The sequence below is a fragment of the Gossypium hirsutum genome, chromosome A13, assembly GCF_007990345.1.
Source record: "Gossypium hirsutum isolate 1008001.06 chromosome A13, Gossypium_hirsutum_v2.1, whole genome shotgun sequence".
Taxonomy (NCBI): Eukaryota; Viridiplantae; Streptophyta; class Magnoliopsida; order Malvales; family Malvaceae; genus Gossypium; species Gossypium hirsutum.
In genome coordinates, this window is record NC_053436.1 from 5,540,303 (window position 1) to 5,564,141 (window position 23,839).

At 30.2% G+C, this 23,839-nt stretch overlaps 2 protein-coding genes across 5 annotated transcripts; one reads left to right on the top strand and one right to left on the bottom strand.

Moving 5' to 3' along the window:
* Positions 1 to 9,418: 9,418 nt before the first annotated feature.
* Positions 9,419 to 11,702, bottom strand: LOC121212221 (cyclase-like protein 2). 4 transcript variants are annotated; one of them, XM_041084605.1, is made up of 7 exons: positions 11,179 to 11,702; positions 11,035 to 11,079; positions 10,603 to 10,675; positions 10,435 to 10,532; positions 10,273 to 10,343; positions 9,829 to 9,968; positions 9,419 to 9,647 (listed from the first exon to the last, which is right to left on the bottom strand). In XM_041084605.1, exons 1-6 carry the CDS (start codon positions 11,597 to 11,599, stop codon positions 9,843 to 9,845), a joined length of 834 nt encoding a protein of 277 aa, XP_040940539.1. In that variant the 5' UTR covers positions 11,600 to 11,702; the 3' UTR covers positions 9,419 to 9,647; positions 9,829 to 9,842. The 4 variants fall into 4 exon arrangements, with proteins under 4 accessions (XP_040940539.1, XP_040940540.1, XP_040940538.1 ...); XM_041084606.1 differs by having other exon boundaries at positions 9,419 to 9,698; positions 11,179 to 11,696; XM_041084604.1 differs by having other exon boundaries at positions 9,419 to 9,738; positions 11,179 to 11,696.
* Positions 11,703 to 18,031: 6,329 nt separating this feature from the next.
* On the top strand, positions 18,032 to 19,520 carry LOC121212222 (LRR receptor-like serine/threonine-protein kinase GHR1). Its single transcript, XM_041084607.1, has one exon. The coding sequence runs from the start codon at positions 18,197 to 18,199 to the stop codon at positions 19,394 to 19,396; it is 1,200 nt and encodes a 399-aa protein (XP_040940541.1). The 5' UTR covers positions 18,032 to 18,196; the 3' UTR covers positions 19,397 to 19,520.
* Positions 19,521 to 23,839: the final 4,319 nt, after the last annotated feature.

A 23,839-nucleotide genomic window follows, 5' to 3' on the forward strand; every position in this document is an offset into this window, starting at 1 on the left:
ACAAGATTTGTTATTCTCTTATTAGAAAGGGATAGGGACACAATTTCATATAATCACTTCTCTTAATTTTATATATATTGAAATCATCAGATTTAATTAAGATGAGCATCAACCAAATCGAGTCGAATCAAATGAAAAAAACTTAGATTTAATTAAGTTGATGAGTCTTATTTTATCAATTTAACTCGATTTGAGGATTTTTCAAATCGAGTGAAATGAAATTCAAGTCAAATCGAATCGAATCGAATTAAATCAAGTGAAATTATTTGAGTTAAATTAAAAAAATTAAACATGTCAAAATAAAATTTTGTTACAATGTTAATTAATTTAATATTAGAGCACATAAATCTGAAATCATATTTATTTGAAAACTTTTTCAAAGAAAAAAATATATTTTAGTAAAATAAACTTAAATCATTAATTAATTAATTTAGGTCCACAAAATTATTATTTTAGAAAATTTTTAGAGTTTTAAAAATATTTATAAAATTTGAAATTTTTATAAATATATTAAAATTTAAAAATTATTTTGATTTTTTCTTTGTAATTTTTGTTTACAAAGAGAACATTCTGCCTATTTTTAAAAGATAGGGATCAAAAGGGTATTTATACTAATCTGTTATTCGAATTATTTGAATTGTAAAATTTAACTTGACTCGAACTCGAAACTCGAATTACTTATTTGAATTGACTCAAGTAAATTAAGTAACTTAATTCGGTTAACTTGAAATTTTTTTATTTTTTCGAATCATATAATTTTACTCTTTTCTATTTTTATTGTTAATGAATTATGTCTCCAAAATACGAAAGAATTTCAATAAAATTATGAGACTTGAAAAAGCGAGTTTATTTTAGATTTGGATTTTATGAATTAACTTTTAGTGCTAGTGTTAATGCCATGGTTTTCTTTTAGCAACCTGGTGAGGTTTGTACTTTTCTCCTGTCTGATTTTTATAATAATAATAATAATAATAATAATAAATAAATAAATAAATTATCAACATCTTTATAATAAATAAATAATAATTAAAAAAAAACAATCACATCTCCTAAAATAAATTCAACACGTTACTACAAAATATCACTCAAATGGCTTCATTTTTGTTGACTTGTGTTTTGGGCTTTGTTGGCTTAAATTTTGGTATTGAAAATTTTATACATAACCGTCATGGGTAAATATGCATTTTGATACTTGAATTTAGCTTCAATGTTTAAATTAGTACTTAAAGTTTTCTTTGGTCCAATTAGATGCTTGAACTTAGTTTTAAGGTTCAATTTGGTACTTAAAGTTTATTTTGGTCCAATTTAAGTACCTGAAATTGGTTCCTTGGTTCAAATTGGTATTTAAACTTAACTTTTTAATCCAAATTAGTACTTAATTATTTGATCCAATTTGAATTATAAAGCCAAGTTCACACTACAATCTTAGAAGCTCAATTTATGTGTCTAACTGAATATAACAACTTTAAGTATCAATTTAAACCTAAAGACGAAGTTAGAGAGCTAATATATATTTACTCATACAAAAAAGTTTGCAAGTGCAATCATAGTTATAAGTATAATAGATGTTTGAATAATTATCAAATTGGTACAAACCACAATTGTAAATTAAAGTTAAAATAAATCTAACCATTTATTACATGGTGGGATTTATACTTAAAATAAATATAAAAAATAACTTACATGTAATTGAGCTCAAACTTAGTAATTGTGGTTGCCAAAGTTTCATCTTGTCAAACTTGTTCCAATAAAGTTCAAAAACAAACTTTTACATTAATTATAAAATTTAATTTCATTCTTTTTTTGAAAAAATTAATTTCATAACATAGTTATATTTATTTTAATATTATTAATTATTCAATTACCATTAAAAGTAGCCTAATAATATTTTTTGAATATAATGATGATTCAAACTTGGGATATTCTGATGAAAGTTTGGTCATAACTTTATGTTTTATAATTTTTAAAATAGTTTTACATTTTAATCTTATTATAAGATACTTCACAACTCGAAATCCAACTCATCTTGCAGGATGCCTCACCATCTCGCTAAGTGATCCCATTACACCTCAACACCTCATGAAGTTATCTCGTCACACCTCACCATATTACAAGGTGATCCCGTCATGTCTCACCATCTACCTAAGTGATCCTGTCACACTTCACGAGGTGGAGCATGAAGGACATGCCAGCACTACTTGCCTCTTATAGTGATACATGGGTGCGAATTCTACCAAAGAGACACATTTAAGGGTACATGTCGAGCCTAAGGGGGAGTACATCATATGCATGGTGCCTAGCTATCCCTTAGCACATCACATCAAGAAACTATGCCTTATAAATATGAAAGAGTTGCTCTTAATGAGAAGAGGATGGAAAAATATTAACAAATTGGTGCAGTGAGCGTAGAGGCACTTCCGGCTTTTAGATTGAGTAAAGACCTATATGACTCACCCAAATGAGAGATCCTCCACCACAAATTTTTCACACCAAAATGTGAGAGGAGAGGCTAGTAATCATTCCAATGAACTCGACCTCTTTAAGTATCAACCCAAAAAATTGGGCAACTCAGACTAGTAGGAAGCCCACTATGCTCTCAACCTTAATTTTCTGTCAAACCAATAGATTTCCAACCCATCTAACTAGGAGACCCCCTAACAGCAGCTTGTAAGCCTAGAAGCACAAATACACATCTTAAAAGAGTAGATGTCCTAACAAAACACCAAATGTGAGTAGCAACAACTTTCTATTACAAGACAAGATGAAGAGAAAGTATGAAAGATGCAATTAACTCATTTAAACCATCATGATAGTGTTGTGCCTCTACAGGGGAGGGGATATGGAACACATGCAAGGCCCTGATAGCATGAGATGGATGCTTTGCATTAGGATGTCCAAGCTTTACAGCCAGATGTCTAGGATATGGATTGGATTTTTTGTTCCAACAATCCTTTGGATCTAGAAATTACAACTGTAAGTTTACCTCCAAAATTTAATGTGCCAAAGGAAGTCTTTGAGGGAAGAAGGGGCACACAAGCACATTTAATGCAGTACAATGACTATATGAATGTCCTGGGAGCTTCGAATGCTAGGAGGTGTAAGGCTTTTTATATGATTTTGAGAGGAAGCGCTAAGGATTGATATTTATCTTTGTCGTAGAGCTCTATTAGGAGCTTCACTCAACTAGGTCAGATGTTTTTAGGAAGGCTCTGCGCTCACAAGACAACTATAAGCACACCAATAGGCTTAATATCAGTCAAGCAGAGGCTTTGCAGGAGTACATAAAACATTTTCATGCAACGATATTGAATGAAAAAAACCTAGAAGAATAGTGGGTCATTGATGCTTTTATCATTGGGGTGTTGAATGAGCATGTTTAGTATTCGTTCACAGATAACAAACCGCAAAATCTGACAAACCTCTATGAAAGGGATCACAAATTCGTAGAAGCGAAAGAAATAAAAAGGTCAACTTGTAGTTCTTTTCATTAGGAGGATAGGTAAGTTAGGCAAGCAACAAATACTCAATATACAACAAGAACAAACATGGATAACCCAAATTGGTAAGGAGAGAGTAGAGAAATGAGCAAAAAAGATGTAGCTAAAGCACAACAAAAAGCAGCCAAGTATTTCACAATTTCATTATGTGATATTCAGTCTATCTTTATCTTAGTTTCAGTTAGTTAAGTTTCTTGAATTCATTTCCTTTAGATACATCCTTGCACTTGGAACATCCGCCACTTAAAGAAATGCTATGTGTAAGCACACTAAATTAATTTAATGAATTAGGCTTATTTCCATCATTTATTATAGTTTCAAGTTAGCCGATAAGCACTAGTTTAACGCCCTAAATAATTTATTTCTGTTTCTGTAAATCTTGACACAAATATGTATTTGCTTCAATGGTTAAGTGTTCTGGGTGTGTGTATGAGGTCTTGGGTTCAAGTCTTACTTTTGGCAAATTTAGTTATTTTTTACATTAGCCTTATCCTTACTGGGTAAGCTTATGTTATATTATTTGTAAAATCATATTATAATGAGCCTGCTAGTTCGTGTGGTAAGGAGTTAGCTTGTTAGAGGTATTGTGTTTGAATCCTCGTACAAGCGTGGATGTTAATTTTTGTCTTGGTTGTCTGAGAGAGTTTGGATGGGTTTGGAAGTTTGTGTAAGTAGATGAAAGAGTGGGTAGTTGGGATTGGGTTAGTAGGAGATTATGCTTAAAATTAGGGTATCAAACCCAATACCAATAAAACCATTTTACCCTCTACACGTTAAGTAAATTAGAATTCTCATTCCTGAGAGCTACTAGCCACTATGAGTCATTTATATATATAAATAGATCTTATCCGTCTACTAATTCATTTAGTAATTGAATCGAACCGCCCTTTTAACTCAGTGGTAGAGTAACGCCATGGTAAGGCGTAAGTCATCGATTCAAATCCGATAAGGGGCTTTTGACTTTTTTTTTCATAAAACTCCTATGAAATGGTAGTATTCATATTGAAACATAGGAATGTTGTTTGACGTAAAGAAAAAAAAATCGATATGCTAAAATAAAATATGAAATGAAATTGAAACAAGGCTAATGAGATAGAAATAAGGAATCATAAATAGAGTTCGGGTTCGAATTCGAATTCTATAGATAATATGGATGGTGTTGCCTATAATGATGGACAAATGAAATACTCTCCCAAAATTTTTATTTATCCACTTCCTATTTTAAAAATAGGTTGGTTGAACTTAAAAATTCCTTCATTGAATAAGGAAACAATCCAATTGCATGCACTTGAATTGGATGGGACCAACGAAATCGAGTGCTAACCCCTATTTCTTATTGAATTAATTGATCAACCTCCTGTCGAAGATTTATTTTGTATTAGATAATTTTGGAAAAAAAATTGACATATTTCACTTTATTATGAAAACAAATCCTACTACTTCTGTTCCTGGAGTTTCCATGCTTGAAAAAGAAAAGTGGATGTTAATTTTTGTCACGGTTGTCTGAGAGAGTTTGGATGGGTTTAGAAGATTGTGTAAGTAGATGAAAGAGTGGGTAGTTGGGATTGGGTTAGTAGGAGATTCTGCCTAAAATTAGGGAATTGTGAGATTTTATTTGATTTTAATTTTTATTTTATTACTTTTCTCTTTCTTCTCAAATTCCCAAATTAGGGAAAGAGTGAGTAGTTTATCTTTTCCTTTCTTTTCCCTTTCTGACATTTTTCCCCTTCTCTGTAAATCTTTGCTTCTTTTTTCTTCAATTCTGTTCATGAACCTGTCGTTCAATCGTGCTACTGGCATTTTTAGGTTCTTTAATCGGCTTAATAAGTAAAATTTCGTTTGTCGTTAACTTTTGGTTTTTCATATGTTAGCGATGTTAAATGTTAGCCACTAATTGGTGATTAATTGATGAAATTTGTGATTAGGTAAAGGTTGTGAGGTGAAAAATTACACTTTAACGCCTTAGTATGCGTTAGCGGAGGTTTATCGTCGGCGATGAGTTCTTAGGCATTGTTGAATGTCTATCGTGAATTTGTATTTTGGTTGCTAAATCGGTGTTTAGGGTACTGGTTTTTAGGTTTAGAAGGGCTCGAGATTGCTTTCGCATCAAAATCGTACCAAATGTGTACCTAAAACATGAGAAATCAAGGTTCGGTGAAAGCCAAAAAAGGGAACTGTCGACGCCACACGAGCGTGTGCTCGGTCATGTGGCTGGTCGTGTGCAACACACAGTCGTGTGACTGTCGAGGTGTGGCCATGTGCTAGACACAGTTGTATGACAGCGAATGTGTGGCCCAAGGCCAATTTGGGCACATGGCCACACGAACATGTGGGCTCAAAATTCTAAAATTTTTCTTAGGATTACACAGGTCATTTCGATCGACTGTAGGCCTACCGTAAGGTCAGTAAGGGCTAACCAAACCCTATTTTATATGATCTAATATTCTGACAGTCTGATCTGAGTATGTATGTTTGACTGTACTATTTAAGTATGTATGTTATCTGTATATAAGCATGTTAAATCTGTTATTTCTGTATCTATAATATGTATCTGTGTTTAGGGTGAGATTTGTATATGCGAAAAAAGTGATCTGTACGACGACCTTTCGCCTATATTATGGCAGCTTGAATGCATATTATTTGTTATGTATCGCATTGTCACTATATGGTGTGTATGGATAGGTGGGTGTTTTTAACCCCACATTGTGTGATGGATTAAACGGAGATGGTGTGTAGAGGATAGGGGTAGGATTCTGTACATCTGTCTGAATTATTTGATTCTGATATCTGTATCTATTAAGGACTTAGGTCTGTATTTGTATTTGTTCTACATATAAGAATACTGTGTACATTTGCATGTCTATCTCTGTTGGGTTACACATTAAGTTTATGAAAACTCACATCTATTTGTCTGTTCTGTATAGGTAACCTTCGGACATAGGCGGGTCGGTGCGACAAAGGTTCAGCAGTGACCACTAGTTAAAACTGCCTTTGAGTTTTCTATTTTTTTAAAATTCTGGATTTATTTGAGAGTTTGTAAGTTTTGGGACTCTCTGGACTGTATGGTTTTAACTGTTGGTTTTGGTTTTGATTGTTTACTATCTTGCGTTGTTTATCGAAACGATTTACCAAAATGACGGTTTTATGCAAACAAAGATTGTTCTGGAAACACGAACTAGGTTACTTAAATATAATGACTTTTAAGATTTCCGTTGCAAATTATGTTTTGGCGAATGAATAAACTCACGATGGTTTTGGTATTAAACAAGTAAATTAATATGTTTTGTAAATTTTGGACACTTTATAACAAGTAGCTTTATAAGGTTTTTGTCGAAATAAAAACAGTTTCAAAACCTTTCTTCGTAACACTCTCAGATTCGGCCATAACGTTTAGGACGGGTTTGGGGTGTTATAACTAACATCCTGCGGTTCACTGATTTACAATCGTAACCTCTCACTTACTACATTTTTAGAATCTTACGGGTTGTTGATTTACGATGGCGACCTCCTATTTACGAGATTTTAAGAATTTTATAGTTCACTAATTTACAATTTTCACCTTCTACTTACAAGATTTTAAGAATATTGCGATTCACCCATTTACGATTGTGACCTTTTACTTACAAGATTTCAAGATTCTTATGGTTCACTGATTTACAATCACAACCTTCTATTTACAAGATTTCAAAGATTTTACGGTTGGTTGATTTACGATCGTGACCTTCTACTTATAAGATTCTAAGAATCTTATGATTCATCGATTTACGATCGCAACCATCTACTTACAAGATTTTCAGAATCTTATAATTCTTCGATTTACGATCGCGACTTCCTACTTATAAGATCTTAGAATTTCGCAGTTCATTGATTTCAGATTGCAACCTTTTACTTACAATATTTTAAAAATCTCGCAGTTTGTCGATTTGAAATTGCGACCTTTTAACTTACAATATTTTTAGAGCCCAATTTGATGATTTCATATCGTAATTTTTTAACTTACAAGATTTCAGAGTCTTGCAGTTCGTCAATTTCAGATCACAACTTTTTAATTGACAAGATCCTTAAAATCTCATAGTTCACCGATTTTATATCACAACATTTTAAATTACAATATTTTCATAATCTCACAGTTCGCTAATTTTAGATCGCGACATTTTAACTTACAATATTTTCAGAATCTCGCAATTCACCGATTTTAGATTGTAAACTTTTAACTTACCAAGTTTTCATAATCTTGTGGTTCGTCAATTTCATATCGCAACTTTTAACTTACAAGATTTTCAAAATTTTGGGGTTAGTTGATTTCAAATCTCAACTTTTTAATTTATAATATTTTCAGGGTCTTGCAGTTTGTTGATTTTATATTGATTTTTTTATCTGCCAATTTTAAATCGGATCCTCCCCACCACTCGCAAATCCCATTACCAACCAATCTAGATCACTAATACATCTCACCACCTCTCCTAACGTTGCTTGCTAAACAAAGTTGCGATTTTTAAGTTATGTGATATCTAATGCTTTGCCATACTTTAGGCATATGCCTCATCGATATAGACCACCAGTTCTCTTTTGACAAGTTAGGTTTCATATAGGTGTATGATACTAAATATGCTTTACGAACTTGAAGTTAATAATAGTTCACCAATCACGCAATAAAGCTTACCCAATAAGTTTGCACTTAAAACTTATGTAACAAGCACCTAATTACGCGATTCACATGTGTAAGTCTATCTCAAAAAAGTCACTTTATAACTCTTATTCTACAAAACGGTAGACAAATTGTTATAGAATGTTTCACAACTCGAAATACGACTTGTCCTTGTGACCGAGAATCCGACCCACCTCGTGAGATGCCTTACCATTTAGCACACCTCACCATCTAGCAAAATGATCCCGTCACACCTCACCACCTTGCGAGGTGGAGCACAAGGGACATGCGAGCACTGCTTGCCTCCTATGGTGATATCTGGGTGCAAATTCTACCAAAGAGACACATTTAAGGGTACGAGTTGAGCCTAAGGGGAACGTGTCATACGCATAACGCCTAGCTATCCCCTAACATGTTACATCCTTATAAATATGAAAGAGCTGCTCCCAAGGAAAGGAGTACGAAAAAAACATCAACAAATCTCAATTAAAATTTTAGACTACAAATCATTCACAAATTATTTCAATTAATTTTTGTTGATGCAATGTTTTGTTGGTGGTGGAGTAAGATGATTTTGGTTGCCAAATCATGAAGAAAATGAGTTCTCTCATATATTTGATACAAGTGAATAATTACATTACAATGCAAGGAATGAATTTTACAAACACAAAATTCGAACATTAAATCTCATGTCAATCAACTTGAAATCTACACAAATTCACTATTGAGTGACATGACTTGCATATATATATAATATAAATAAAATTGTTGAATTATATCTTAAAACTAAATACTAAAAGTATAATTTGATATTAAACAAACTCAATTTTCAAAAAAAAAAAAAAAACCTATAAAATTAGGTCAAGTTGGAATTCAATGAGTTTTCCAGTTATTTCACCATCCAATAAACATTTTCATAAAAATTATGTTCAGTGACTAAATCTAACAATGATATTCAAAAGAACCATCAATAATTTTATGTTTGGTGACTAGTTAAATAATATAAGAAAAAATATATATTTAATGCATATGTTTTAAAATAGTTGAATATAAAATATAAAATATAAAATAATTAGTACAAATTTAATCATGTAACTAAAAAGATGGATAAAAACTTTTGTAAAAAATAAAACCTCCTCAAAATAAGTAAAAAATGTTCCCTCTTTACCACAGACAAGTCACATGAGTGGTTAAAAATTACCAATTATGATTAGTTTATAGTCAATTAATAATTAAAATGTGGAAAAACTAATACTCCAACCAACCAAAAATATGGCGTAAGTGTATTATTATTTATGAAATAAAAGGGAACTTAAAAGAAATATCATAATGATATATTACACGAAAAGTGTAGTTCACTGCAACCAAATTTCTATACTGAAGCTCCCTTCTAGGATTCCTAACAGCGTCAAGTTCTAACTCATAAACCCGTTATTTGCCTTGTTCCAATCAAACACCACCCTTAATGTCACCCGCCCATTTCCTCTTTCCAAACAACATGCCTAATAAGACGACGGTGTAAGATGACGGTGTGCCATTAGCATCATCATTGCCTTGAAAACGTACCCACTTATCTCAAGTCTTTTATAGTAACTAATAGAGAAAATAATGAAAAATACAAATAGTTTGTTTTAGCTGACAATAGCAACAATGCCACGCCTTGAGCAAGAATGCAGGACTTACCAAGGACAACAACATCATTTGATGAGAATGCATCTTGTTGGTGATCCTTCAGCACCAAGCAATCTTAATGGTAAGCAATGGACTGAATATATTCCAGGTTGAACGTTATCGAGTTTTAAACCTTCCACAAGAATGATATCCTGCGGTGGATGTCAAGTATTAGAAGTGCGCAGACGCTTGCTATTTATACGACATTTCTCGCCTTCAATAATATTACTCAAAGCAAAACAACTGAGGAGACTTGCTAAGTAAGGCACATTAGAGAACGAAGTAATCCAAACATACATGATAACAAGCATACACAACGATTCATGAACGTATGAAGCAGGATATCAAATTTGACACGGCGATCATACTGGAAAGCGATAAGTTCAGTGATGAATGAAATCGTTATAGTAACCAAAACACAGCAGCTAGATAACACAAAAGATGAAGATTTCTTACCCGGTCTTCTAGGAAAACTATATGAGATGGAATCAAATCATCAAAGGCAGCAACAGATAAGTAATCAATTCCTGAATTTCAGAAAACAAACATGTCATCTAAACTACTACTAGCAAGCAAGAACCAAATTTAAAGGCAAATTTTGGAAGGCAATCATCTCACCAATAAGTTTTATGTCAGTGTGTTTAACCAACCACTCTGCTCCATCCTTCATAAATCCAACGTAGCTTGTATCAAACTCTTTCTTAAACATTAGCCGCCTGAAAATCCACAAATTTAACCTCAAAATTTTCTTTCTTACAAGATTCCGTGGCGTATTTATGTAATTACCTGTCAGTATTTAATGTTCTGAAAAGAACTCTACGTACTCCCTTTGGTATTTTCAAAGACTCCATAACCTCGGCTATAAATTTAAGAAGAAGAAAAACATGATAATAAATTTCCAAATATATAAATATATGGTCGAATTATAAATTTCATCATTCTATTTTTCAAAAAGTCCGCTCTAATTAGTGAAATTAGTTCAATTAAGTAGTATTTCAACCTGAAAACTAGCCATTCAATAATTTATATACAAGCAAATTAACAAAAACCTGCAGTTAAGTTCAAGCATTTATCAACAACTTAATCAAATTCTTAGTTCCGAAAGAAATAGGTGAACCAAATTCTAACAAATTAATTTTCATAAAGGGATGACTTTATAGATACACCTAAATATAACCAACAAAATGAAAAAGAAAAGGCAAAGATATAGATACAGACCAGTAATGTTTTTATCCCTTGGAACATCTATCAACAGGGCAGGACCTATAAGGTGAAAATTTTACCCAAAATAAAGAAGAGAAATAGAAATAAATTATATCAAATAAGTGAATTTTGTTACTATTTTATTTAAATATTAGTTACCATTAAGTACTTCCAAATCTAGGGTATCGACATCGAAGCCGGCATCGAAGTACCGATCGATGACGTGTCCGGGAGCGTCAAGGTGGGTGCCGGTGTGAGTTGGGAGTTTCATCTCCGAATTATTAGCGAGGGAACCGTTCTTCATGCTTTTAGGCAACCATAGGAACTGTCCCACGCCGTCCTTGGATTCCCAAGACGGCATGTCGACGGTGTACCTATGGCTGATGTCGAATATCTTGCCGTTACCGTAGACTTCGCGACGGATGGGAACTGGATTCTCGTCCCCTCCGGATAGGCCACAATCAGTTGTGGAATCGGTGCCCGGGATGGAAGGATATGCGGTGGTGGCGGTGGCGGCGGCCGCGGAGATTAAAGCAGCTGACGAAAGGAGGAGGAGGAGGAAGAAGTGGAGGGGAGTCATCGTGGAAGACTAGGAAATGGGAAGTGAAGTTGGTTTTTTGCGTTTAAAATCTGCGCTCCACTCATTGGCTTGCTGTGCCGCTTTTAAGGGATCGTGATACCCTATGTTATTGGATTTTTCTTTAATAAATACTTAAAAAGAGGAGAAATAATGGAGTGAGAAAACAATAAAAAGTCTCTTTTATTTTATTTAAATTATATTTTAGTTATTTATATTTAAAATATTATGTTTTAGTCAGTTATATTATTATTTTGTTATAAAGTGATCATCCTATCGTTAAACTCCGTTAACTCCATGATAATCTAAATAGATTTTAAATATTAACTTGAATGTCTAATTGTTAGGATAAAAATATATTTTTAATTAAATAAATTTAATTTGAATTGCCATGTAGGATATGTATGTTGGCATTTAAAACCCATTTGGACTGCCACATAGGACTGCCGTTAGAGAGGTAATAGAGCTTAACGGTAGAGTGACAACTTCGTAACAAAACAATAACGTAACTGACTAAAACGTAATATTTCAAACATAAATAACTAAATTATAATCTGAAACAAACAAAAGTGATTATTTTATAATTTACCTTAATTTAATTTTTTTAATAAACAGAGTAATTTAATCTCTTTATCTCTATCTATAAAAACAAACTATTAATATAACTTTTGTTGTTATCTGGATTTATAGTTTTAATTTTTTAATTTTTTATAAAATTTATTAATTTTAATTTTATTAAAATAATTAGTTAAAAAATAATTGATAACACAAATTTATTTTATAATTATAATAAGAATTTTAATTCTATTAAATAAATTCATATAATAAAATATTTAAATGATTAGGTTTGCATTAACCAAAAAAAATCATATTACCTTTTTAAACCATAAATTCTAATTATTTATATAATAATTGACTTTATATTCCTATACATAATTTTATAAATACTACATTTTTATAATATATTATATCCTGACAGTCTACAAATTATTATAGTTAATTTATTGACCGTTAAGAAAGATAAAAATTAAATAGTGAAAATTTTTCCAATATATCATTTTACTTTTCGAAAATAATATATATTTTTACCAAATGTTTTAATAATAATTAGAAATTTTTTATTAACAATATATTTGAATTATCAAAATGATTGATATATTTTAATTATGTTATTTACTTATTATTTTGAATAATATTATTTTATATTAATTATATGAAATAAAATTTTATGTTGAAAATGTTTTATTTATTCTTTCGGGTTTTTTATTATAATATTAAAATTTTCAAATAAGTTCATATATATTATCTATATTCAACAATTTGAATAAGGAACATTATTTTACACAAATTACAATAATAAGAATAAAAATTAAACATGTAAAATGACATATATCAAATTAAATTTTTTTATTTAGAAAATGATCAAACATAGATCATTGATAAGAGTGTTAATTATTTTTTTTGTTAATAATTTATAGGATAATGAACAATTTAATTCCCATCAAAATAAGCGAAATAAATTAATCTATATAGTCCTTGAACGAAATTTATCTAATGCAATTTCTAATGGAATTGTTAAATTGTAAGGAAATTTATCTAATTTCACTCCAGATAAAAATTGTAATATCCTTCGCCCAACCCAATCGTTGAGTCCAATCTACAGGACGTCACATTCGTTGTCGGAACAACTACAATTAAATATGCAATAAATAATCATTCACGCATGTAATTAGGTGTTAATCACATCCAAATCATGCTAAACAATCAATTTTGAGTCTTACTTGAGCTTATGAAAGCACTTTTTGTCAACTCGAATACGAAATAGGACCAAATTGTAAAGTTTTAAAAGTTTAGGCCGACGTCGTGACATCATCTCTTCCACGTCGTGACGTCGCCAAACAGTATGTCACCTCACGACCTCAAGCCACTTGACTCGCAACATCACATACTGTTAACCGATGACAAGGGAGGATGGTCGTCGGTATGTGGACCCTATTTTTGGTAAAAATAAACCATTTGCTACCTATTTATAGTTTCCAACAACAACCAATCAATATATTCAAAAATCATCACATTTACTTGATTCAAAACTTACCAAATCATGTTCAACAAGCTCAAATGTTCAAATTCAACATCTTAACAAGGCATTTGACAGTTATTCATCAATTAAACTTAAACATTTCAATACCATTACAACCTAACCTGATGTAATTATCAAACCTTACCTATTGTAATTAAACTTTGTATTATTGATAGTGCTCCGTAACCCTAATCCGACGACAGAAATAGGTTAGGGGTGTTACAGGTAACCTGACACCTCTGTATATGTTTAGCTTGAATGAGCCTCTGATGTGAAGTGTACCTGTGTTTTGAACTATTTTACGACGTTCATCGGGTAATGTGAAGCGTGTGAAATGTGACACTTTAAAAATTAAGAAATAAAAGAGAAATGGAATAATTGACTATTATAATTGAAGTTTGCAATAACGAAAGGTTGGATATAGAATTGACAGGAGGAGAGTCATTGTGTTATGATTTTCAATAAATTAGGTGCACCTACCTTATTGGCAAACTGTGTTGGTGGCTAGGTAAACAAATATATATATGCACATACCTTGCTAGTGAACTGTGTTGTCGACTAAGTAAACAAATATATATATATGCACCTACCTTGCTGGCGAACTGTGTTGGTGGATAGGTAAAATTTATTTGCGTATTAAGTTCTTATATAATTGTTTTGTGAGGCAAGTAGAATATTGAATTTGTATGAGCTTACTAATTATTTTAAATACTTACTTTTAGAATTACCTTGTAGATTTTGGAATGTTCAGAATGTGTGGATCAGATTAGCAAAGATCTCACACCATCCATCGTAAACCTTGTTCAATTACTAAATAAGCCTTTTATCAAATAAAAATCTATAGCGATTAATTTTTACGATTTTTACAATTTAGTCCTTATACCTTAATTAACTATTAATTCAAGAAAATTCCTAGACCAAAATTCAATATAATACTATAATAGGCTCGTAAATATTATTATATAATATTTACAAACTAAATCATTAGAAAATCAGCTTTCAAAATTGCCATTTCTGATACCACTAAAAAATGAATTGTTACAACCTTTTCCAGCACCATTGAAAATCTAGCTATTACAAAAATGTGGAAGGTTATGGACCAAATTGAATAAAGGTGTAAATATTCAGATAAGTTTGTTAGTTTGTCTTTATATAAAGCATTTTGTAACATAAAGAACTAAAACAAGCATTTATGTACAAATTTGATGAATGGACTATTTTATTCCTTTTATAACATAAAAGGACCAATTTGCTCATTTTTTCAAGTAAAGAGACTAAAATGCAGTTTAAGATATAGTACATCGACTTATGTTGTAGCTTCTTAGCACTTCACGGGTTCGAGCCCTACCATTAACATGATTCTCTAATGGGATGTATCTTAAAATTATATATGAATATTGATCAAATGTGCAATGCGATAGATGAACTTTCATTTGATGCAATTATACACTTGATTTTTTTTATTTGAGTTCAATTGTATACATAAAAGTTTGATTTTAATTCAATTGTATGCATTTAAAAAATAAATAGATCAATTTATTTTCATATTTGGTAAATATAATTGTTTAGTTATGTAATAGATAAACATAAAATAATTCTACGTCACCAATAATGTTAGTTATTTGTGCAAATTAAATCAAATCAAAATTACATATATACAGTTGTCAAAACTAAAAGTTTATGTATCATATTGCACATTGAATTAAAGTTCATGTATAGTTTTAATATTTATCCCCTTTTTTATATATTTTTTAAAATAATCTGAATTAAATTTAGTGTCACATATTAATTCAACATCAATTATACTTGATCATATCACATTAATTAAAATATATATATGAATCCTAAGCTGTAACCTATTAATCAAGTTATCACCTCCCCAGAAATAATTTGGGTTCAAATTATTATTGTACCAAAAAAAATATTTATGTATAATTTTTTTTGAAAATTACAATTTTTGTAGAGAACGATGTTTTTAGAAAACTTAAAAGTGGTAGTTTTTAATAAAGTTAGATATTAAAAATAGGCTTAATGGATAGTCTGGTACATGTGTTTGATATTTTTTTAATGTGATACCTATATTGTTTTTTGGTCAAATGTAGTATTTGTATTTGACAAAAGTTATAGATTTTGATATCTAAAGTTAACAACGATAACTTTTTAGTGTTTAATTCAGGTTTTAGGGTTGGTTTGATGAAAGTTAATTGTTAATATTAGAAAGTTTAGCAATTAACTTTCATCAAATCAACCTTAAAATCGAAATTAAAATACATCCAATATTAACAAAATCATGAAAAATTCAAACCTAACAATATTAGCAATTAACTTTAATCAAATTAACCCTAAAACCCAAATTAAACAATAACAAAATTAACATTGTTATCTTTAAGTACAAAAATATATAACTATCAGTAAGTTGTGGATTTGACTCATGTTTTCCAATTTGATCATTTCAATCTTTATACTTTTCGGTTTTTGAAATTTATGTCTAGTGGTCGTAAAATCCGTTAACTAGAAAGATATTATTTTCTTAGCACTCTGTAAAAATAGCAAATTGGTATAACATTTCACATGTGATAATAAATTTGTTACATAAGATTTTGAAAATAGCAAAATTTTACTTAATGAATTTAACAACTATTATTTGCCTCAATATTGAAATTTCATATTTTAGAAAATATATAAAGTTAAAAAAACCAAATTAGAGTTAAATTTGTAACATCATTAATTTCTTATCAACCATTTAAAAATTAACATTGAAATATATAATATTTTTTTGGTGAATTACAATAACAAGGCAAAGTCTGAATAACTAACGTGATTAGCACAACTTGAACACAGAACACACTTGGAGCAGTGAACATTCTTAACCATCAGGCCATCACATAAAGTTCTATATTTTAAAATGTAATAGTTGCGAAATATATATATTATTCATACCGCACATAGTAAGTATAGGTTAATATAATAAAAATGATACTAAAATTAAAACAATTCATTATGTATTCTATTAGTTAAAAGAGAATATATTTGGTACATTATTAGTGAAATTTTTAGATTTTATAAGTAAGATCAAGAGGTTGACAAGTTTCCTATAAGAGTATAATAAAATATTTTTAAAAATATTTAAAAAACAAGAGACATATGATAATTTTTTAAGACTACTTGTGAAATAAAAAACTTATACGGTCAATGTACTAAATGCTAACCATTAATTAAATAAAATAAAAAAATTAAAAGCATAATTATGGGTGAATCGGTTTAATGGATCGAGTGATCTTTCTAACTTGATAAAATTGATTCAACTTGACTTGAACTTAAATTTTTTATTTTAAATAGCTCAAAATTAAATTAAATAATTTTAAAATATTTTATTTTATATTTTATTATTTTTAAATAAAAAAATTATTTTATAAATCAAAATAAATTAAACCCGATTCAAATCCAACTCCATCTATAATAAAAAGATCCAAAATTTATTTTGTGGCTGAAATGTGGCGAAACATGGAGAGTTGGGTGTGGGAGAACTGTTGAAAATATCTCAATTACGGGCCCTGTATTATTTTATTGGCATTTAATAGAGTAAAAAAAACCACAAATAAATCTTTTTATTTTATTTTATTGTTGATGAAGAAAATAATAATCCATACAATCATTCAAATTTATTAGTATCAACGTTAGAACAAGTCACTTGCATGTTTTCATGTAAAAAAGAATCTCAATTAAAATTAAATAATTAAATTTTAATTCGATTAATATAAATATTATTATTAATATAAAAAATATAAGTTAGATTCGAATACGTTGTAACGTATCATTTTTTATTTGTGAATATTAATATGTATTGTGACAGCTAATTTCTTCATTTATTTAATGCTGATGGTCAGGTTGCTGCAATCTTATTTCATTATATTAATTTTTATCTCCTTTAAATTATTGGATTCTCGAGCAGCGTAATTCTTAATTATATTAAATGGATTAATTTCGTCAGACCATCAAATTCTAAATTGGTCATATTCAAAACATTTCAATTGAATCCTTAAATTAAAATTTCATTCCAATTACTTATTCTGTCAATTATCGGATTATTACTATATTGACAACTTGTATCCAACATGTTAGTGTCACTAAATTTTAAAAGACTCTTTCTTTATTTTTTAACATATCAGATTTAAACTACTCAAACGATAGGAACAAATGTATCTCTAACATGTTCTCCATATGTTTTGTATCATATTTGAGCTAACATTAAATTAATATGATACAAATGTTTTGAAATTTTAATAAAAATATTTTAAAAAATTAAAGACTAAACTAAAATATATATATAATTTAAGAACAATCAACCTAAATTAAACATAGTGTGTAAATATAAATAGTACAAAATTTGAGTGGTGTACAGTCCAAACCACTAACTTCTAAAAACCACATGGAAATTTCAAACTCCATAAGTTTGCATCATCGATTCACTTTCATCAAGCTCTTTTCACTTGCATTCCCACCATCTTCTTTCTTTGGCAATGGAAAACAAAAATTACACATCAAGTAAAAAGCAATGCCCTGTCGCCATGTTCAACACCCTCTGTTATCTTCTTCTTCTTCTTCTCCACTTTTCTCTATCTCAGGGCCTGACTTTCCCGCAGGATATTTCAGCTCTTAAAGCCCTCAAGGCCTCTATCAAGCCAAACTCAATCCCTTCATGGTCTTGTCTCGCTTCATGGGACTTCGCCGCCGCCGACCCTTGCGCTCTCCCTCGCCGCACTCACTTCACCTGCGGCATTATTTGCTCCATTGACTCAACTCGTGTCACCCAAATCACCCTTGATCCTGCTGGTTACTCCGGCCAACTCACCCCTCTCCTTTCCCAACTCACCCAACTCACTATTCTTGATCTCTCTGATAACGGCTTCTTCGGGTCTATACCTTCTTCCATTTCTTCCCTACGTAGTCTCCAAACTCTGATTCTCAAGTCCAACTCCTTCTCTGGGTCAATCCCTGACTCTGTTACCACCCTGAAATCACTTGAATCCTTGGACATTTCTCATAATTCACTTTCCGGACCTTTGCCCAAAACCTTCAACTCGCTTTCTGGTTTGAGGAGACTCGATCTCAGTTACAACCAACTCACCGGTTTTCTACCTAAACTGCCTTATAACTTATTGGAGCTTGCTTTAAAGGGTAATTCTTTATCCGGGTACATCTCGAAATCCTCTTTCGATGGGTTAACTCAGCTGGAAGTCGTTGAACTCAGTGAAAACTCGTTCACCGGCACACTCGGAGCCTGGTTCTTTCTCTTACCGGCATTGCAACAGGCAGATTTAGCCAACAACAGCTTAACACGTGTGGAGATCTCGAAGCCATCCGGCGGTAACAGCGACCTCGTGGCCGTCGATCTCGGGTTCAACCACATCGAGGGAAACGCCCCCACCGACTTCGCCAACTACCCACAGCTGTCCTCTTTGTCGTTGCGTTACAACCGCTTACGTGGCGCCATCCCATTGGAGTACAGCAAGAAGAAGTCGTTGCGACGGTTGTTTCTGGACGGGAATTTCTTGATCGGAAGACCACCGTCGGAGTTCTTCGGCGGCGACACTTGGGTTTCCGGTAGCTTGGGGAACAATTGTCTAGTGGGATGTCCAGGATCTTCGCAGCTGTGCAGTCCTTCGCAGAAACCTTACGAAGTTTGCAAGCAAGCTTATGGTCGGAAACCGATGGCTTAATGTGAGATTTGTCGGTTCATGTTTTCCCATCATTTTTAATTATTTTATCTTAATATAGTTTATCATGTAAAAACATATACAGATGAGCCTAACCTCAATAAAATTAAGGTAATTATTTTCTTCATTATCAATAATAAAAAAATATTACCACTACTCCGATTTCACATCTTTCCCTCAAGTGTGAAAAGGGTTTAGTTCTTCAAGAAATTGGACAATTTTCCTTCAGGGTCCATGAATTTTACATGTTTTACTTTTCTATTATTTAAACTGATTGAGTTAATATAATAAATTAATTTAACATCAATTTAATTATGAAATAGCTAAAAATTATTATTTTTACAAAATACATTATATTATTATGATTTTTTTATCTTTTACTATATATTTTTATATAAAATTAATAATATGAGATTTAAATATAACACCATAATTTTAATATTCAATTTTATTATTTTAACTAAAATTTAATTTACTTATTTAGTATATCTTTTATATAATTTTTTCACATCCATTGTAAGTGCGCTGTAATGATTAAAATAGTAAATTGATTTTTTTTTAAAGATTTCCTTTTAATTAGATTTTTCCGACTGAAGTTGATTTCTAAAAGTAGGAGGATTTAGACAAAAATAGGTCTAAAAATGAGTTTAAAGAAAAATAAGGCCCGTTTTTTAAATGAACCAGACCTCGGATAAGTCTTTTTGACTTGGGTCCAACTTGACCCGACCTGAATTTGTTAAAAAAACTGCTGCTATTTTTTTACTTTTTTTTGCCATTGTTTTTCATTATTTTGCTATCATTTCATTATTATATTACTATTATTTTATTATTATTATTATTTGGATATTGTATAATTCTTATTTTATTATTAATTTTGCTACTATTTTATAGGTATTCGCTTACTAAGTTGAATTTATCTTATTATTATTTAAGTATATTTAAAAAAAATCATTTATTGAGAAATGTTTATTTTAATATTTTTAGTGTATTTGGTGTATTATATTTTTTAAATTTATTTTTATATAAAAAATAATATAAAAAACTTAATACAGGCAGATCAGGCTCGGTTTTAGTATTTTTATCTAGGCTGAATTTGGACAAAATTTTAAGCTTATTTTTCGAGTTAAGCTAAGCCTAGAAAGCAAACCTAAATTCTTTACTTACTCCGGCTCGGTCCATGGGCAACTTTACTTTCAACATAAAAAAATATATAATTTATGTAAGCATGATAAGTTAAAAACAATATTGTTATTTCTTGGTTTTTAGTTTAGTTGGCAAATGGGAAGATCTTGAGTTTTGAGTATTTATATCCGAGTCTCTCCATAGTTAATTATTTCCATCAATTTTAAAATCTCATCAAATGTGATTGTTATGTGGATTTTAGTGCAATAATTGTTTGAAAATAAAAAGATAAAAATTCTAATTTAAGCATAATAGAAGGATGAAAACCAACATTTGACCTATTTAATTATTAGCGACAAAAGGATACAGGTTACTGACAGAACTGTCAGAGATAGTTTGGTGGATAATCTGGGGAAGTTAAACGATTAAATATATTTATATATATTTTAGGGATCGAGTGTGTGTATATATAAAATGAAAAGCTTTAGCTTTGTGATTGCCAATGATGCATTTCTGATTACTTATGAATGAAGCATGAAAAAGAAGGGTTCAATTTTACAGCTTGGGATGGGTGATTTAGATTCCCTCAAAAAGTAATAATATTAGGGTATAAAGTATCATTTAATTCTTTAATTTCATAAAATTTTCAATTGAATCCTTGAATTTTTTTATTCATATTAATTTTAGAATTTGATATTTTATTTAATTTAGTCTTTGAATCTGGACTTCATTAAAGTGCGACAGCGTGTCACTTTAAGTTATATCATATCATTTTAGAATGAAAAAAAGATATTAAAATATGCTATACGTTTTCACTTTTCAAAATTTAAAATTCAAGTCCAATTGTTAACACGGTTTATTTTTTGTTAAATTGGTTGGTTTAACATTTTGAAGAAAAAAAACTCACTTGGTAACAATGTAACTTAAAAGGAAGATGTTATAATGAACTTGGATTTAATAAAATGATTTTAACAGTATTAATAGTAGGACTTTAATTTTGGAATCTGAAAAGTAGAGGGGCTAAATTCTTAAAAATAAAAGTACATGATCAAATTTCAAAGTTTTGAAGAGTACAAAGACTTACGTCATATTTTAACCTAAAAAATAATATATTTAAAAAAATTAGATAATAATATGGTATAATCTTAGAGTACCATATAATAAATCCTAACGAATTCAATTTTTTTTAAAAAAATTCAATGACCAAATTAACAAATTATTAAATTTAAGGATTAAATGTTAAAAAAATTATCTGATAAATTACTAATGATCTAAATTCTGAGGAAAAAAATACCTGTTCCAACTTTAAAATATGCTTTTTGATGACTTTTTTTCACGCCAACACTTAGGGGGAAAAGGCTGTAGTGTTTTTACAAGGTGGGGTAATGGGTTGTCGGGGTGTCTAGTCCATGATAGATCATGAAATTTAAAAGTTAATCTTTATCTTTTTACTTGAAATTTAAAGTAGTATAATACATTAAAAAAGTCTTTAAATTACTGCAAGTTCTTATATTTATTTTGTTATTAAATAAGTTCTTTAACCTATTATTTTTATTTATTTAAACCCTTAAATTTAATTGAATTTGTCTTTTTTTAATATTTTATGCTTATGTGGAGGATGACATGGCAACATGACATGGTAAATTTTTAATTTTTTAATCTTTTTTATTTTATTTTTATACGTGTAATGCTTTTACTCTTTAGAAAATTTTATTCTAGATCTCCTATTAAACATTTGTATGTATGAGATTTGTTTGACTAGTGAGATGAATAGAGGGAAGAAGATGAAAGTTTGGCGAAGAAGGAAGGAACGGAGGTTGGAAGGAAGTCTTAATTTTCTTTGGGGACAAAAAGATTTGATGGGTTGTTTATGAAAGTTTGTGATGGATCTTTTATAGTGGAAGACAAATTTGGCTGCGTGCCCTAAGATTGTTGACGTGGAAGTTTGATTTGATGTTTTTAACAGTGGCAGTAATATGATGTCTTAAGATGAGACATGTTAGAGTGACTAATAATTAATTACTTTAAGTTTCCACATGGTCCTCATATAACCTTAGTGTTAACATAGATGCATAGTTTGTAAGGTTAAGGTTTGTAGACTAACCATAAGTGAGGGTGTGCATAGTGTTGGAAAAAATTTGGTTCGAAAATGGTTTTCTTGTATAGCAACAAAATAAAATTTTGAAAATCGAGTTGGTTTGTAATATTTATAGCAATAAACTTTTCTTGAAATATATCTATGCTTTGAGCGTGATGAATCCTTGTTGTTCCCGACTTTCAACCGAACCACCTTCTTCGCTATTCTCATAGCACGAATTATTTCGAGTGCGGGCTTGAACAATTATGAATCAAACGTAGAACTAGAAATAATTTTCTTACTTACAGTAGGAAAGTAAATCTCTCTTATAGAAATTGGTATAATTGTTATTCCTGGAAAATATAATTTATACTTACAAATAAATTCAGACCATTTTTGGGCAGATTAATAATATCTCAAAAGTTATGTAACCTATTGTGTTTGTAGCCCTACCAGTGCCATCTATTTAGGGGGAGAAGAAGTGAAACCCTAGTTAAATTAGTAGAACACAAATAATACTTATTTAATAGAAAAACTAATCCTCTAGTTGAACTAGAAGAGAGGGGCGACTAATAGGGTATGTTTCCCCTCATATGTATTATGATGGGGATTCAGGTCTCTCCTGTATTGAGTCCAATTATATGTGCTTCTTGAACTTTTATCCCAACACTTTATAATTTAATCCAACCCAATACATTTTCTCTATTTCCTAAATAATCTAATTTTCCAATTAAATAATTTTCTCAATCCAATTCTAATTCTATAAAAATCATGACAATCTTACCGTAAAAAATAATAAGAAAATATATTTAATTTCTACATTTAACGAATTCACAATGATCAATTAATTTTATTTTATTTATGAACTTCAATTATTTAATTAAATAATAATTTAAAAACTTAAATTAATTCTCAGGTCATTTTCATACTAAGTGAGAAACCAAATTCATTTACGAATGTAACTTATTTATCTAATTTTAGCATTTCTATCCATTTCTGTTCATTTGATTCAACATGCAATTCATTTATTGTTTCAGCGAGCTAGTGGAGAGATAAATTTGACATACTTAATTAGGGTTTAAATTATTTATAATTAAGTTCCAACTTTTCGCCTATTAATTATAAACTCATTTAACTACGAAGTCATTCCACTATAGTATTATGACTGAGCTCTTCTTAATGACATGCCATGACGAAAGCTACTCGATCAATGCTTGTCCAATGACCTTGTCATAAGTGTGTTCCCC

Bases quoted from the DNA above. Each gene is read 5' to 3' on its own strand.
- LOC121212221 (XM_041084605.1), bottom strand. From the start codon at position 11,599: ATGACTCCCCTCCACTTCTTCCTCCTCCTCCTCCTTTCGTCAGCTGCT. The intron at 10,533-10,602 runs GTAATTACATAA...GTGGATTTTCAG, and splicing joins AGAACATTAAATACTGACAG to GCGGCTAATGTTTAAGAAAG. The intron at 10,344-10,434 runs GTGAGATGATTG...TCTGAAATTCAG, and splicing joins CACTGACATAAAACTTATTG to GAATTGATTACTTATCTGTT.
- LOC121212222 (XM_041084607.1), top strand. From the start codon at position 18,197: ATGGAAAACAAAAATTACACATCAAGTAAAAAGCAATGCCCTGTCGCC.